Source organism: Symphalangus syndactylus, chromosome 20 (assembly GCF_028878055.3).
Source record: "Symphalangus syndactylus isolate Jambi chromosome 20, NHGRI_mSymSyn1-v2.1_pri, whole genome shotgun sequence".
In the NCBI taxonomy this organism is placed as follows: Eukaryota; Metazoa; Chordata; class Mammalia; order Primates; family Hylobatidae; genus Symphalangus; species Symphalangus syndactylus.
The window spans coordinates 56343739-56362487 of NC_072442.2; the positions used below are offsets into that span (position 1 = coordinate 56343739).

An 18749-nucleotide genomic window follows, 5' to 3' on the forward strand; every position below is an offset into this window, starting at 1 on the left:
AGGAGTAAAGGCATTACTATGCATAACAGTCAGCTAGATAGTCACTCATTCCAGCTTTATTATCAATTATGATAATTGTCTACATTTATGATGGCCAAAGTCCTAAACTAGGGTAAAAGTAGATTACTAACAGCCATGATTCCTAAATATTAAACATTTTCCTCATCTGACAGGCTTGGGCCTCAGAGGCTCTGCTGCCAAGGAAAAAAAAAACAAAATAATTCACCCTCAGCATTTCCGACCTCTGGCAAAAGATTCATAGCCCTTTTCTTGGATAGAAAAAAAAAATTTTAACCCAGAATACCAAGGATTATGTTACTCCTCTATCAGTTCCTGAAAGGGTACTGGTTTGACAACAAAAGGCTTAACAGCTCCTATCAGATTCTTAGAACGCCAGACAAAGGCAAAAGCAGCATTCTACTTGCAGACCACCTCCTCCTATGGGGTCCTTGTTTGGTTAACAAAAGTCTTCAGGGAGAGTTGGAAGGCTTAAAAGCCCAAAATTTGCTTCCAAGCTGCTCATCTAACAAGGAAAAAAAAAATTTAACTCATTTCAGTTATAATAACATAAGGGGTTTATGAAGCTTCATGGAATGAAGCTCCCAAAACACCCTAAATTCCTTTTAAACCTATTAACAGAAACTCATAACTGATTCATCCATTCTGATTCAGCTAACCACCAATGTCATTGATTATAATAGCCCCTCTCTGATCTCCAGTTATTTCACATCAATTAAGCACAGTGCCATCATTACAGGATTCCACAGCCAGCCACACCTTTGAGCTATCACTTAAAGCCAATAACAGCATCATTTTCTATCAGACTCTGAGCCAGATGTCTACTACCAACAAGCAAATATATAATTCCACACAGGCTAATTTGAAAATCTCTCTGGCCAAGTCATGATTAGTCCAACCCCATAAAAATTACCCAGGGAGCCAGCTAATCCAAGAAGGCCCTACTGTAGTTTAAAATGTTGCTAAATTTAACAACATTTTAATCACCCACAAAATATAAAAAGCTTATCTAAAATAACCCCCCAAACCCCAACTCCATGTTCCAGTGATTTTGCAAGTAGACTTCATGGGAACCTAAGAGTTGGAATTCCACAATTACACAACCACTCTGAGAAGGTTCCAAATGGATACCCATAAGGAGGCAGCCAGTTATCTCCACCTTTGGTTCAGGGGAGAAGAGAATGTGTTAATAGTTCTCTGAATCCTTAATTTGTCCCTAGCTCTTTGAGTTCTCTCATACCATCATCTTTCAGAGTCCTTAATAAGAACGGCCTTATCTGCTATATACCTGCACTGATTCCATTCACATAGAAACACTATTGCTATACATGTGCTGAGAGTTCTAGCCACGAAGACGAAACATTTGCAGCATAGCAAGAGTCAGTAAAGGTACTCAGCATTTTATCCAGGTGCTCAGACCATTTTTAAATCCATGTGATGCCTAAAACTCTGGCAAATCCAAAGGGCATTTGTGTTTTTAAGCCTCGAACTTGTGAATATATCAACAGAAATCCCATGAAGACAAGTGAGACACAAACCCAAATTGATCAACCCCAACAAAATTTTCTATGTACAACAGTCAACAGTGGTCTCTTACTTCGTAATACACAGGCCATTTTGATAACCTCTGCCTCCTAATCAAACTCAATATTCTAATTAAGCTCCTCATGAGCACCCCAAAGTTTTAAGTTACTGTCTCACAATGTACCAAGAACAAGACACTCAGATTTCTGGAAAACCATCCACATAACTGATGCTTATTTTTTTAGTAGCGATCTTACTAATGGAACAAGGAATATAATATGCAAACTTATGAAAGCTATGTCAAGAAAAGTCATAAGGCTTGTTCTGATTTCCATCTATATCCCAGAGCCCATGGAGTGGCTTCTAGTCTGACCTCACTGTACAGACAGAGGCACATATCAGATACTCTCTGAAGAACAGCTTGCTTGAACCCTAGCAAAGAACCAAGTGCACACAGGTCTTACATTTATTTTTCCTGCTTGGTAAATGCCATGACATCCTATCACCACCCTATTTTAACAACTTTTCACCACCTATAAGTGAAATAAAAACATTAACCATATTTTATAACTATAACATCAATATTTTTTCAATCAGTGCTTCCAAACCTTTTTCATGTGCATATGAAAAAAAATGTGTACAACACAATGAAAGAAATATAAGGCTGTTCTTGACTCAAGGACAATGACACAGAGCTCTAGTGAGTGGCCCCAGGCCACAGGGCTAAGGGCTTAGATCCATATTTCAGCTGACAGGTAAGTACTCACAACAGCACACAAATTGAGGAGCTACCAAATGTGGTAGTAAGAAATATATATTTTTGGTTTTGTCCCCATTTCCTGGCACACAACTCCTTAAATTCTTGGAATTTCCGAGGTGATGTATTTTTTGGATGCTAATGAGTTGACTGATGACTGGCAGCACCTAGCTTCAGGACGAGGGCTGGTGACCAGAAAGACCAGCAAATTAATTAACCCCAAAGGAGGGTTGTGGGAAACCCAACTGGGAGCCGGACGGTCAGAAGTTCTGAAGGCCCAGACTTAACAACTGGTATCTGAAGCAGGGGCAGCCTTGTGGGACTGGGTCCTCAACCTGTGGGATCTGACACTATCTCCAGGTAAGCTGTGTGATAACTGAACTGGAGGACACCCAGCTGGTATGTGCTGCAGAAGTGATTATTTGTTTGCTGGCGGGGAGAAATCCCCCCTATTTGGTCACAAAGTCTTCTATGTTGATTGTTGTATGGTGCGAAAGCAGAGGAAAAAAGTCTGAGTTTTTCCTTACATCAAAACAATCAGATCTGACTTCTCCTTCTTGGCAAGTTTATAATGTTATAAGTAATAATGTTATTAACTCTACAAGAAAGCCAGACTGGTCATAAGTCGTAAGTAATTAACTCTTCTGCACTTCAATTCTATACGAACTTCATTAGCAAGCAGATTGGAATAAAGAAAGCTATAAGATGCAGACAACTTCCTAGTGTAAGTACCCATTTGCTCCAAGGAAACAAACCATGTTCATCCTTTTCACGACAGAAAAATCAGCCATCCAGTAGACAACCCATTATGGGGTTACCACTGTTTTTCCCAGATAGATTCAAAGCTGTGGGCCAATTGTGTGCAAGGTAATTTTGCTACAGAAGTACCTGTAGTACAACGAAAAATATAATCGTATTTTGCCTTTGTCCCAGGTTTGGGGCATAGAGCTCCTAAAATCCTTAGAATTTCCTGAGTGACAGGAATGTCTTTTGTCACCGATAATGTGGCCCTTTCAACCGTACCTGAGTTTGTGCAAGAGTCTGGTAACTCTCAGAGGGCCCCTATATAACTTCAGGATAGGGGCTGGTCACCAGAAAAAAAACAACCAAGTGAGTAGACTGTTAAAACTTTCAGCTGCCACGCCCCCATACGCACACCTCCAGGAAGGGGAAAAGGACTATGGACTGAGTTCAGTCACCAATGGCCAATGATACAATCAATCATGCCTACCTAATAAAACCTCCAAAAAAAACCCTAACAATAGGGTTTGGGGAGCTTCCAGATTGGTAAATGAATCAAGGAGAGTGTGCCCGGAAAGGTCACAGAACCTCTGCGCTATTTCCCTGTCCCCTCACTCCCAATACCTTGCCCTATACAGGGTCCTATCTCTTCCATTTGGCTGTTTATGAGCTGTAACCTTTATAATAAGCCAGAAACAGTAAATAAAGTTATTTCCTGAGTTCTGTAAGACATTCTAGCAAATTATCAAACTTGATGGGGGTTGCAGTCAAGTTTGATAATGGGAACCCCCAAATTTGAAGTCATCCAAGCAGGAGTAGGAGTATCCTGAACACCCCATTTGTGACTAGCATCCTAAGTGAGGAGAATCTTGAAGCACTGAGCCCTTTAACTTGTGAGATCTGATGCTAACTCCAGGTAAATAGTGTCAGAAATGAATTCAATTGTTGGATACATGGTTGTTGTCAGAGAATTGCTTGGTGTCAGAAAACACCCCAAGGTGTCAATATTGGAAATATGAGATAAAAATTTCCTTATTTCCATTAATATTTGTAATTGGTTTTTATAACTATCCAAATACATAAACAAGCCTAAAAACAAGTAAAACAAATTCCAAGTGAATTAGAGATAAAGTAGGAAGATATGATTTATGAATATATTTTTCTCCATCATATATCAATAGTTGATTTACAAACTGGTATGAAAATATTATCAAAGATTATCAAGCCAGATGTCCTTCAAATACCTAGCAGACTCCTGACTTCAAGAACATCTTCTTAAAGCAAAGAAAGAGCATGTACGTCCACATCATCCTAGCTCAGGAAAGTCAGAGTCTACCTTTCTTCCTTTCGACTCCATATTGAATCACAGTTTTTTGTTTTCTGACAGAAGGTCTCACTCTGTTGCCCAGGCTGGAGTGCAGTGGCATGATCACATCTCACTGCGGCTTTCACCTCCCGAGCTTAAGCGATACTCCCACCTCAGCCTCCTGGGTAGCTGGGATTACAGGCCACCATGCCTAGCTAATTTTTGTATTTTTTTGGAGAGAAGGGGTTTCACCATGTTGCCCAGGTTCAGTTAATTTTTTATTCCAAGCTGACTTCTCTCCACCCTCCAGGGCACACCTGACTACCTTGTCCAACTGACCAATTACTTTACCCTCAAAGCAAACAATTCACACCACTATGTAACACTTTACGTGTAATAACTCTGTTTTTCACCATGATGCATCCTTAGGAATCCAGAAAGGCAAAACAATAATTAAGTCATATACATAATTTTGTTTATATTTTAATTAAGACCATTTAGAGAGCCTTCAAATAACCTGTTACTACTACATGGTACCTTTTTTTTTTTTTTTTTTTTGAGACAAAGTTTTGTTCTTGTTGCCCAGGCACAATCTTGGTTCACTGCAACCTCCACCTCCTGGGTTCAAACAATTCCCCTGCCTCAGACTCCCAAGTAGCTGGGACTATAGGTGCATGCCACCACACCCACCTAATTTTTGTATTTTTAATAGAGACGGGGTTTCGCCATGTTGGCCAGGCTGGTCTCAAACTCCTGACCTCAGGTGAGCCGTCCGCCTCAGCCTCCCAAAGTGCTAAGATTACAGGCGTGAGCCACCACGCCCAGCCTCCATCGGCATGACTTCTGACCATTGGAAATCAGACAGAACATTCTAATGAGTCCGACAGCTCAGTTCTTTCCATAACAGCACCTGTCATTTAATAGGAACTCAAATATTTCTTCAATAAATAAGGAATCGAAGCTCAAATGTTTGATTTAACATCTTTAGGACAAACAGTTTCACTAAGAGACACAATAAGGTGTTTTATCTGTATTTCCTGATGGATCCAATTTGTTTTTTTTTCTCATTAATCAAAATATGTGTAATTGGATGTTATGCAGGTTCTCTGAAAAAGTAAACAGAAGCTTTTAGTAGAAAAATGCTAACAATAGAATTTCTTGACACAAAAATTAGTCAGACATCTTCTGGCTTTGAAAAAGATATGTGGCATTTTTAACTGCCATGAGTCATAAGACATGTGGCGATCTTTTGTATACTCCACCAACTTTCCATTTCAGCGCTGCATTACACTATATAATCATTTTTAAGGAATGTTAGGTAACAATTCACAGTCAAATTTAAATTAACATCCCTTCCTTCCTTCCTCCCTCCCTTCTTGCCTTCTTCTTTTCTTCTTTCTTTTCTTCCCTCTGTGGCCCAGGCTGGAGTACACTCGGCTCGCTGCAGGCTCCCGTGATTCTCCTGCCCTGGCCTGCGGGCTGCCTGCGATTGCCGGCAAGCTCCACCACCCCTCCCTGGTTTTTCTCCTTTGGCTGGAGGCGCGGTTTCACCATGTCGGCCAGGCTGGTCTCCAGCTCCTGACCTCGAATGGTCTGCCCGCCTCGGCCTCCCGAAGTGCTGGGACTGCAGACGGAGGCTCGCTCACTCGGTGCTCGGTGTTGCCCAGGCTAGAGTGCGGTGGCGTGGTCTTGGCTCGCTGCAGCCTCCGCCTCCCAGCCGACTGCCTTGCCCTCCCAGGGTTATGAGGAGCTCCTCTGCCCGGCCGCCCCGTCTGGGAGGTGAGGAGCACCTCTGCCCAGCCGCCACCCCGTCTAGGAAGTGAGGAACGTCTCTGCCCGGCCGCCCATCGTCTGGGATGTGAGGAGCGACTCTGCCCGGCCGCCACCCCGTCTGGGAAGTGAGGAGCGCCTCTGCCCGGCCGCCACCCCGTCTGGGAAGTGAGGAGCGCCTCTGCCCGGCCGCCCCGTCTGGGAAGTGAGGAGCGCCTCTGCCTGGCCGCCCCGTCTGGGAAGTGAGGAACGTCTCTGCCCGGCCGCCCATCGTCTGGGATGTGAGGAGCGACTCTGCCCGGCCGCCACCCCGTCTGGGAAGTGAGGAGCGCCTCTGCCCGGCCGCCACCCCGTCTGGGAAGTGAGGAGCGCCTCTGCCCGGCCGCCCCGTCTGGGAAGTGAGGAGCGCCTCTGCCCGGCCGCCCCGTCTGGGAAGAAGTGAGGAGCGCCTCTGCCTGGCCGCCCCCTCTGGGAAGTGAGGAGCGCCTCTGCCTGGCCGCCCCGTCTGGGAAGTGAGGAGCGCCTCTGCCTGGCCGCCCCCTCTGGGATGCGAGGAGCGCCTCTGCCCGGCCGCCCCGTCTGGGAAGAAGTGAGGAGTGCCTCTGCCCGGCCGCCCCGTCTGGGAAGTGAAGAGCGCCTCTGCCCAGCCGCCCCGTCTGGGAAGTGAGGAGCGCCTCTGCCTGGCCGCCCCGTCTGGGAAGAAGTGAGGAGCGCCTCTGCCTGGCCGCCCCGTCTGGGAAGTGAGGAGCGCCTCCGCCCGGCCACCCATCGTCTGGGATGTGAGGACCGCCTCTGCCCAGCCGCCACTCCATCTAGGAAGTGAGGAGCATCTCTGTCTCGCCGTCCCGTCTGGGAAGTGAGGAGCACCGCTGCCTGGCCGCCCCGTCTGGGATGTGGGGAGCGCCTCTGCCCGGCCGCCTCGTCTGGGAGGTCTACCACAGAGGCCAGAAGCAATGTGGGGGCTGAACGTGGTGGCTCACGCCTGTAGTCCCAGTACTCTGGGAGGCCAAGGCGGGTTGATCACTTGAGGCTAGGAGTTCGAGACCAGCCTGGCCAACATGGCGAAACATATGAAAAATACAACTGACAAACCAACCAACCAACCAAGCGACAACAAAACAGGTCTACCCTGGAGTCGTACTCTAATTTTTTCTATTTTCCTCCCTTTCTGATCCTTTATCCCACTTTCTTTTTCTTCCTCTTCCTTCTCCTTCTTTGTCAAATAGAGGATTGAGTTATTATCATTGATCCATACAAAGTCCCTCTCTCATTAATTTTCTTTAGTTCCCACCCCCCATTTCTATTCCTCGTCTTCCCATGGGCAACCTTCCTAATATGTTTGATATGCATCTTTTTGTTTGTATGTACTCTTAGAAAATGTTTATTGTTTTGTGTGCAAAAAAAAAAAAAAAAGAACACAGCTGATTTTTTTTTCCTCTGAGTTCCTGTATGTGCCCCTCAACAGGAACCTGAGATGGAGATGTTCCCCATAATTAATTAGCAGAATAAACAGAATATGGCAGAAAAAAAATAAAAAATAAATTAACATCCAACTATGTCACTACAAAAGCAAATAACAGAGGTAGAAAATGAGCAGGCATCTTCCACACAAAGGTAATACTGTAATAATCAGCAATATTATACTCCTCTTCCCATCCGAATGGCTTCTTCTGACCCTCATTAAATAACTCCCAATTTCAAAAACATTAACATGTGAATGACACTTTTATTTCCTAGTGGACACAATAAAAAACTATTTGCTGCCCATAAATGTATTCTACAAATTGGAAGTTTTAAAACGTTGGACTAAATTAGGAATAATCGAGAGCGTGAATGGCACTCAAAGAAGATATGTTGCACTCTATCTATTTCATGTGTATACAGTACATGAGAGAATCTCGACTGAAATGTTTCTGATTTGTTACTTACAAAGACCCAAAAAGAAAATCAAAAGAGCAAATTAGTTGTAGAACATTACGAGAGAGAGACTTTAATAATTTAGTTAAAGCTAGATGATGGAACAGGAATAGGAAAAAAGGAAAGTTGGTTAAGAAATTATTACTACTGGCCGGGCGCGGTCGCTCACACTTGTAATCCCAGCACTTTGGGAGGCCGAGGCGGGCGGATCACGAGGTCAGGAGATCGAGACCACGGTGAAACCCCGTCTCTACTAAAAATACAAAAAAATTAGCCGGGCGTGGTGGCGGGCGCCTGTAGTCCCAGCTACTCGGAGAGGCTGAGGCAGGAGAATGGCATGAACCCAGGAGGCGGAGCTTGCAGTGAGCCGAGATTGCGCCACTGCACTCCAGCCTGGGCGACAGAGCAAGACTCCGTCTCAAAAAAAAAAAGAAATTATTACTACTAAAGGGTAAATGACACTAATTGGACAATAATATACTGGTCATTAAAAGGTCATTACTAATTAAAACACAAGTAGGTCATCAGATTTTTATTATTAAACCTTGGATGAGAACTCTTACTCACTTCTAATCCTCACCAAACTGACTTTTGATGACTCAATCTGATTCCCAAGTATTGGGAAGGCAATGCCCTGAAGGATCTGAGCATTCTAAGCACTGAACACAAATTTTAAAAGCTGGACTCTGATGTGGGATTGATCTTAATTTGGCAGGACTAGTCTTGTCTAACCATTGGCTCCTCAACTTCACCAGAGAACATCTTATTACTTGACATGGCTTTTGATTACCCGCAAAGATTAATGAGCCCTAATGAATGGGTCAACTCACACGGTAGAAAGGACAAGTATCCAGTTTTTACTCTATCAAAATACAGAGCATCCCAATAAATGTTTGTATATCATATGTGTGCATATAAATACACTTTCATATCCTTCAGTACTGGCACAGTTAAGTCAGAGATGACCAAGGCTTAACTATAATTTGCTTTCAGTCGTATGCCCCAAACACAAATTTTGTCTTTTTTTGGCTGGATACAACTACTATCCGCAAAGGCCACATATGTCTGAAAATAAGAGTCAACCTATTCCTAAGAAAATAATTAATGTAGGCAAAGTTAATGGGCCAGAACTACCAGAATGAAAGGCTGACAGAGAACTTTACACTGTATGGATCACATTGGCAGCACCTAAGCCCACTGGTTTATCTTAACAAGAGCTCCAACAAGAAATCATATGCCTCCTGATGTGATACAACACCACATCTAGATGTGATGTGAAGCACACAACACAGTCTATGAAGTAAGTGTTCTTGCCAAAAATCAGATCAAGTTTCTGTAACTACCAGTTAAAGGTAAATAACAGGGCATGAAGGAACATGTTAAACACTAAAGGATGCAATCAGCCAAATTCAAAATGTATAAAATGCTACAAAATAATTAACCAACTTTTTAAACAAATAAATGGTAAGGAAAAGAGAGAAAAGAGAACTACCACAGACTTAAAGAAACTTAAGAGACATATCAACCAAACACAATGTGTGCACATACCTTGCTGAGGTCTCAACTTGAACAAATTAACTGTAAATAAAGCATTTACAAGGCTTTTGGGGAAATGTGAACACTGAGTAGCTATCTAGTAATACTGTTTTGTTCATTTAATGGTAAGATAATTGTATCAAGGTTATGTACTTAAGAGTCCTTATCACTTAGAAGACATGTAACACATTTATGTGGATAAAATAATGATAATCAGAATTTGCTTTAAAGTATTTCAGTAGAGATAGCTGGAGGGAGGAAGAATAAGACTGGCTATATGTTGGTAATTGCTGATGCTATATAATGGGTACATGGGGGTTCATTACACTATTTTTGTGTATGTTTGAAATTTTCTACTATTAAAAGTTTCCAAAAATTAAATGTTCTTCTAACCCTGCCAAAAAGAAAGTGGGGTGGGGATGCATAAAAATTTTGCTAAAAGCATCAGTTTGTTCTTACGACAGTCTGTACACAGTCTGTCCTCACAGAGTTCATGGCTGTGCCACCTTGTCCACTGACTTCACAGGTCTCCTGACCTACTAATCTTCTCCAGCTGTACCCAAGCACATAAATCATTTCAGAATCCTGGAGGAATTTATTCCTTGTATCTGTCTAGGCCAGTAGAGTTTTAGGTTTTCACTAAACATTGTTTTCCCTAGTGGTAGATCCCCTGTGTTCCTAACTTCATAGCAACACGAATCTTTCTACTTTAATGTTCAGTAAGGCTTACTGGATAACCTTGATAAGCCTTACAAATGGCTTGCCAAGATATAAATGGTAGGTCCAGATCTCATAACCTAGTGCAAATGAGGACTCCTCAAAAGCCATTTGATTGAGAAAATCATTCCTGTAAGCGCCAACTGCTTTCAAGAATTAGTAAAACACTAAGGTTTACAACGTGTAAACTGTGACCAGACCAAGGTCACACAGTTCTGCCCCTTATTAGCTATATGACTTTGGAAATTTTATTTAACCTCTCTGTGCTTCAGTTTCCTCATCTATACTAACTATTAAACCTACCTCATAAGGTTGTTGTGAGAATTAAAGGAGTTAATATAAAGTGCTTAGAGCAAGGTTTGACACACATTTAAGAGCATGGTTTGACACACATTTAAGAGTTATTCTTTCTACCACATAGCTCCTATACATGTTCAATCTCTCAAAGAACATACTCTTCTTCAGGGTAGGCTCTAGATTTAATTCATCTTTAAGGATCCCAGTGCTCCTTATCATTGGTAATATCTTTATCTATCTAAGGTATATATAGATACAGATTTGTTAACTGTTACATTTGTACCTCTCTTTCCTTATCCTTATAAGAGCTTCTCTAAAGGCGAGTGAATATGTTCGTATGCACTTGATTTTCCACCAAGATGGAAGTCACAAGTTTTTCTTAGTGCATCTTATTAACTGGACATTTTTGCCTAGATTCGGATCTCATAAAACCATGTAGTGACAATCCAAATATTTACTACACCTTATCTGAAAACCATCACCCTAAATGTATGAGCTAAATTGAAAACCACTTTAACTGGAATCAGTTGGGAATACTCTCTGGAAGCGTTCCATATCATTTCTACTCCGTATCTGTTCAACTCTGAAAGTTTTGTCAACATCCCTTTGTTGCTAGTAGTAAAGTTCAAGTGGCATATAAACGAAAACTTTCTGTGAAGTGGGAAAGTCACTATTTAATTATTTTCTTATCAAAAATGTCACACATTAAGCATCCCCAAATTATTTTAAGGTGCAATAGCTGTTAGAAACCTTCCTTCTCCTGGCAACAAAAAGCATTTTCAGGACAAATTCATGTTCCCACCACTTCCAAGGTCAAAGACAACTAAGCAACATTCCCTTTGGAATGGTATAAGGTATAAGCATAAAGTATGAGAGGAATAGGTGAATCCTGACTCTGGAATATATTACTTCTACTTCTACAATTCCTGGGCTTTAACTAGTATAAACTTTTTTCCAAGCAGATGAACTTCCCACTGACAATTTATCATGGTCCCCACAAATAGTAATGAATATTAGATGTTAGTCTGGCTTACGGTTAATCCTACAAAAGTCTCATTTTTCAACTAGCTTCATTAACTATATACATAAACTGTATAAACCTCCAAGAGCAGTAAATGACATTTTGTTTCTTAGGACTGCTGACAAACTCAGTTGAATTTAATAATTTCCAAATTATATAATTTTTGTCACTGGCTGCAGACTTTTGCTACATAAAATGAGGAATTAGAAATTCAACCAGCTGAATTTTCTAAGTTCTTAGTTTTAAATGCAGAACAACTTAACCTTCCCTCTGCTCCTTACTTTTCCTGTTTTCCTAAAGTCCACTCCAATAAAGTCAAAACATCATCATTTACAGACACTTCTTAGCAGGTCAGTAAACTTAGTATCTTTCCCAAATTTCTTGGAAGATTCACAAAACATCCTTCTTCCTCTTTATGGTTTCCTTTTTATTATTACCAATTTAAAAAACAATTAGGGATACTTATAAAATCAGTCTCCAGGATGCCTCCTTTTTTTCCTCCAAATATACTGGTGTGCAGTGCCACCAAAAACCACCACCACCTGTACTCTAATTTCAATTCGTAGCATCCAGAATAGCAGCTCTGGAGCATCTAATCTTCTAAATAAATATCCTGTTGCTATGCAAACACTTCCAAGTTAAACAATTTTTTAAAAGCACAAAGTTTTTAAGGCCACCAAAAACGTAAAAGACAAAGCTACAGAAACTATACACTACCCAAAATATTTAGAGCTCCAGAACTCTTCGGCCATGAACTGATAATGTACTACAACTAAAAAAAAAAAAAGGTGGCGGGGGAGGATAGTGATAAACAGCTAAAAAGTACCTTTGTGTGAAAAATAAATGTGTGAAAAATAAATTAAGAGTATTTGCCAAATGCCTAGCTACTATCACTCTGATTAGCACACAATTCGGTTAGGCATTTTCTGAGGAAAATCCCTATGCCCAAGGATCTTTAAATGAGTCACGATTCTCATCTGAAAAAAAAAAAAAAATTAGAATGCTGACAACACTAAGGTAAATTCAACTTCATAAAAGCATTTCTTAAAAATTATGTTTCTAAAAAAGGGGGCTTCTGTCATGAGTGGCACACATTGGGCAACTCAACTGCTCTTCACAAGGAATCAACATCAGGAGGTTTCGGAATAATGATTTTTTTGGTAGTTGGGCAGCTTGTGAGAAAAAAATGTTTTCAGGCAAATCCTCATCCCTCCTCAAAAAATAAAAAATGAAAAAATGGTTTTATAAAGCAAGTAAGTCATATTCTAAACAACTATGTTCACAGGTTAGCTCATTAAAGTCAATGAGATATGGTCATAAATTATATAAATACCTTTACATGTACAAAAACATTATCTTCAAATAACTGATAAATTAATCAACCTTCTAAGGCAGGACCTCTACACGTATAACTCTACATTTACAAATGGAAAAATATTTTTTCCCTAAAGTATTCTTACATTCAGACTTCAGAAAAATTCAATGATCCAACAGTATTAAAGGAAACATGACATTACGGTCTTAAAAAAATGTAACTTGAAGTTTAATTTATCTAAAATAAATTTATATTTGGAAAATAAACTGAAGAGTAAATAAATGCATAAACTATAATCTATAAAAAGAAGACTGTGAGGAGCAGAGTGAATTTTTATTGAATTTCTATAGAAATCTGTTTCCCAAATAAAATATGTAATCTCTATTTGTGCATGTAAATACATACACACACATCTCCAATAAAACTCCACTGACTTGTAACAGGCAACTGTAATAAAGTGATTAAATGAGAGTGACGTAGCAATATAAAGAGCAAAAACTACGTGAAAGTCAATGAAAAAAATTAATCCTTCAGAGCTTCCATTAGTCATCAGAATCATCTTACAAAAAATCTTTTTTATTTGGGATAGATTTGAGCATTTGAAGCAGCCAGTACTCAGACTTATCAGACTTGAATGGTATCTAATTCCATGCTCTTTGCCCCATACCCTCCTACAACTACTGTATGATACATAATTCTTTTTAATAAATTAAACATAAGCTTATATGATAATTCTGAAATATCCTTAGAATAAAAGTGGAGATTCTAGAAATAAGTGTGCCCCAACAGTGGAGAAATCAGTCCTTTGATGATTTCAAGCCTTTATTTTTATTTTATTTATTTATTTTGATATGGAGTTATTTATTTATTTATTTATTTATTTATTTATTTATTTATTTTGAGACGGAGTTTTGCTCTTGTTGACCAGGCTGGAGTGCCATGGCACGATGTCGGCTCACTGCAACCTCTGCCTCCCAGGTTCAGCGATTCTCCTGCCTCAGCCTCCCAAGTAGCCGGGATTACAGGCGTGTGCCACCATGCCCAGCTAATTTTGTATTTTTAGTACAGGCGGGGGTTTCTCCATGTTGGTCTGGCTGGTCTTGAACTCCCAACTTCAGGTGATCTGCCCGCCGTGGCCTCCCAAAGTGCTGGGATTACAGGCATGAGCCACCGTGCCCAGCCCAAGCCCAATTTTAAAGAAATGTGTGACCACTTTTACCATAAATTTAATGTCTATATTCCAGAGCAAACCAGCAGATTGTCTGCAAACATTACAAATTTGCACTTCTAATTTTTTAAGTCATGCAAATCACAGGACCAGATTTAGATGAAGTGCTAATATATGTAAGCAACTGAGAACTTATACTAAAATACAGGTACTGATAGAACAAAAATAAATACTGTCAACTTGGGGCTGGCCATCTCTACCAAGTCTCCAGCTCCCCTCCCTGATGTGTGCACTCCCATTCCCTGAGTCTTTCACTGAGGTATGAGCCAGCACAGACACATCTGCTTAACTCCAAAGCAGGGTAGGCCCATTGCTGGATCCCTAAGACATAGTGTCCAATCAAGAAAGCAGTTATCATGAGACTCACAGCACCCTTTATGCTCATTCTCTCTCATGAGAGAACAGCAGGAGCAAAGGTGCCCAGGACAGATCCACTCCCGCACCATCCTCGCCCTGGTTCCAGCTAAAAATCAATTAGTATGTAGCATCGGTGGTTGAACACTTACGTAATCAATGTAGGATCAACTCTAGTCCACTACACTAAGAGCTTGCTAAGGGCAGGGGCCTATTCCATTCATTTCTGTACCAAGAATCTTGCTTACTGTATGGTTTCTAGGTGTCCAATATGTGATTTCGTGAATGAATGTATATAATTAACTGTGTTGAATCTCAAAACTGGAAAATAAAGTGGAGCCTTCCAACGGGAAGAGGCAGAAATAAAAAGAGAGATGTGAAAAGCCAGCAGAAAGTAGCCACAGTGTAAAGAGACAGTGAGGGCAATCAAGGTGAATAATCAAAGTGGGAATACATATGCCCCTCCACCACATAATTAAGTTCTAATAGGTTCTGCTGTCCCAAGCCTCCATTGTTAAATTCTTCCATATGTATCTAAGCAGGCCGCACTGCAAGCCTATCATTTCTATAATGACAAAAACAGAGCCATTTAGAAGATTCAAAGGCATTTTTAATCCACATACAAAGCTACTTATAGACACTGTATATACAATTTTACTATAATCAATGTTTCTCTTGTTTTATATCTACAATAGAACTAAGTTAAATAAAAAAACAATAATGTGAGTACAACTTAAAATTTTTAAAAAGTCAGGCCAGGTGTGGTAGCTCATGCCTGTAATCTCAGCACTCTGGGAGGCTGAAGTGAGACTGCTTAAAGCCAGGAGTTTGAGACCAGCCTGGGCAACACAGCAAGATTCCATTTCTACAAAAAAATTTTAAAATGAGCTGGGTGTGGTGGCATATACCTGTAGTCCCAGCTGCTTGGGAGGCTGAGGTGGGAAGATCACTTGAACCCAGGAATTGGAGGCTGGGCTCCAACTTGGGAAACACAGTGAGACTCTGTCTCCAAAATGAACAAAAGTAGAAGACAGTCTTTTTTTTCATTAATTAGATTTTAGGTCAAAACACAAATAAAAGCTAAACGTTGTCATGCTAAATATTACGCAGACATTTTTAAAAGTCAAAGCTAAAAATTATCACAGTGAATGTGTCAAAATTAAAAGAATAAAACAGAAGTTGTAACTTCATTACATATAGATATATACCGTATATAAAGGTTCACTATGAGCAGGAAATCATATATTACTTTTAGTCAGTTATTTAAGGCAAGGGAGACGTAACAGTAATGAACCAATTAAAAAAACTTTTATCCTAGGGTCTAACTGCTTGATCTCTATTATTTATATACAGTTACATTGTGGGTGAACCATTCAAGAAATAAATTTTTGCTAACTACATTTCAAAGTAGTCATAACAATCAATCAGTGGAAACTATGCATTCTCATTCCAAAAAAATTTGAAACATAGCAGAAATGTTTTTTCCAGGTTAATTTTTTTTGCCTCTGAATCAATTTACTTAAGAATGATACATATCAAAGCATCATTCTTCTCCAGTTCATGAATAAATAAGCAGAAGACAAAACGACCTATATCACATTTTGGTACATTTTTATGTTAACTGGAGAGTAGTCTCCTTCAGATGAGATTTTTTAAACTGTACTTGATACAGATGACATTTAAGCTTAAATGCATTTTTTTTTTTGGCCAGGTACAGTGGCTCACACCTGTAATTTTGGCATTTTGGGAGGACAAGAAAGGAGGATCTCTTGAGCCCAGGAGTTCAAGACTAGCCTAGGCAACAAAGCGAGACTGTCTCTACAAAAAAGTTTAGTCAGTCAGGCATGGTGGCATGCACCTGTAGTCCCAGTTACTTAGGAGGCTGAAATAGGAGGATCGCTTGAGGGAGGTCAAGGCTGCAGTGAGCTATGATTGCACCACTGCACTCCAGCCTGGACAACAGAGTGGGACCCTGTCTCAATAAATAAAATACAATGTTTATAACTTTTTTTGATATAGAAAGTCTGTTTTGTATTATATGAAGACTAGTGTCCTAATACAGAATAAGGATGGTGAGGGAGGCAGGAGAAAAACACAGTTTTGTTTTAAAGAAAAAAATTAAAAATATATTCAATGTATGGTTTATAATAATTCAATCTGAAAGCATAAGATGTCTGAATATAACTCTATACTTTCTGCACCACGATCTTAAAAGTGAATTCTCTTCTATTTGTAATTTAAATTAGGGTTAAGTCTGAATATCTATATATACTTTTCTATACCTAAATACATATTTCCATATTATATACATCTAAATACCTATATATATTTTGCTATTTCAATTTCAAGTGAAAAAAGTACAATTTACAATCAAGAATATAATTTTTTTTAATATTTGGAAGAAGAAATGAAAAATGGAAGCTCTTCGAATGTAAAATTGCCATGGCTGGTTAGCTGAAACAATAGTGGACACATTCCCAATACCAAGATGGATATGAAAAAAATAAATAGCATAATATCATAAAATTTGTAGCTTACTTTGTGCCTTTTCACAGAAGTTTATCTGAAAGCCTAAAGTAAAAAAGATAAGTTCCAGTTCATTTACTGTAAATCAAACAAACCAAAATTGGAACATGACATTGCATTTTTATATTAAATTTTGAATAAAACGAATTCAAAAACAGGTCAAATCACATTACCCCCACCAGAGACAACAATAATACATGAGCTTTCTTTAAAAACTTAGCTATGTCAGATGTAGATGTAATACATTACATGAAACTGAAATCAAGTTTAAACTGTGTTGCAGTCTTAATCTTTATTTTTCATATATATTTAATAAAAAGAACTATAAGCCCTTAGAAGTTAACAGTAACCTTTAAGATAGTTCTGTCCATTTTTTCAATGTTTTCAACCTACAAATACAGAATATGAGTTACTTAACTAACTTAAATTACTGATTTAGAGTTACCCATGATTAATTACCATCTATGATGCAAAAGTTTTAACAGTTCATAAATTGTGAAATTTACACACACATAAAACATTTCCTAGTAAATTAGCTAACTTCAAACAATAAGACAATGAACTGCTGAAGAGGGGCTGAAATTCTTCTAAAATGGGCCTGAAAAAAAGATAGTGTCCCTAGGAATGAGAAAGCCAAGTACTTTAGAAGTTGGAAGAAGAAAACCTGTGAATTCCCCCTTAGAACCCTAAACACATTTCTAAATCCAGTTGGATCTGGTTACACCTTATGTATACACTGTATACAGATATAATTTTTAATAAGATGCACCCAGTAAAGTAAGCCACTTAAAACAAAACCCTTCACAAAATATTCTTTCGACCCTAGTTTAGTGAGTGGATGGATATCTGGTTTTGTTAGTGGTCCATCTATGCTTGTGTTTATTACTGTTTTGGGGAACAAAATGAAGGAAGTAAGCTTACAATAACTTTGTGTTTAAACAAATTCAATCAAAACATGCAGAAAAAAGAGCCAGGACTGAAGAAAGGATAGTTAAGTAGTCTTTCCTATCCAGTTATCAAAATTCTTAGGATTCTAAGAAGATACCATCTATAAAGTACAAAAACTGAAAAATGCTAATGTAGCTACTTTGACATGAAAGTGCCTTTGGTGCACCACCGAAGTAATCCACTGCTGACTACCTTATCACACAAATGACAATGCAGGAAGAAGTGAGAATGGAGACTTCATGGGAAAGAAGTACTAGGGCAAACCTAGAAGGTCTGACCCTGGTCTCTCTACCACTGAAGGTCAATATGCTGCCCCACCAAATGTGCAGTGGGAACAGAATTCAGAAAGAAAAACAGAGATGTATGGGTCTTCTAAGCCTAAGCAACTAAAAGCCACTGGCCTCCTACCACGCAAACTGAGCTGAGTACATTCAGGAAGAAAAGGGTTCTCTGGAAGTAGCAGGCAAGTCTTCCCCGCATCCCACTGGAAAACGGAAGGTAAAACTCACCTTCTACTACAACTGGAGAGGAGGCTGGGAAACAAACAACTTTAAAGCAAAATACCCTGATTGACTGTTACTAGGTAGCAAAAAGAGGTGAAAAGGTGAGAGAAGAGGTGAACAAAATAGTAATATGGATGGGTGAAAGGAGCAAGAAAACAAATTTGTAAGGTATATGAAAAAGAAATCAGTTGGATCTGTATGTAAGGTTGTGTAAAAAAAAAAAGTTACATTGCTTAATAAGTGTATATTAAAAATTTTAAGGTATATGTGA

General features: G+C 39.6%; 1 protein-coding gene across 4 annotated transcripts in view; it reads right to left on the reverse strand.

Annotated features, from left to right (window-relative positions):
* Nucleotides 1–18749, reverse strand: part of MAP2K4 (mitogen-activated protein kinase kinase 4) — a 125299-nt gene that overhangs the window by 96397 nt on the left and 10153 nt on the right. For 2 of the 4 annotated variants that reach the window (XR_010117955.1, XM_055258036.2), the window contains exon 2: nucleotides 17040–17072. The exons of the other annotated variants lie outside the window; for them this stretch is intronic. Coding sequence is in view for 1 of the 2 variants with exons in the window: in XM_055258036.2 (XP_055114011.1) it covers nucleotides 17040–17072 (33 nt within the window). In the remaining variant the exon portion in view is untranslated. The remainder of the gene's footprint in view (nucleotides 1–17039; nucleotides 17073–18749) is intronic. 4 annotated transcript variants of the gene reach the window in all.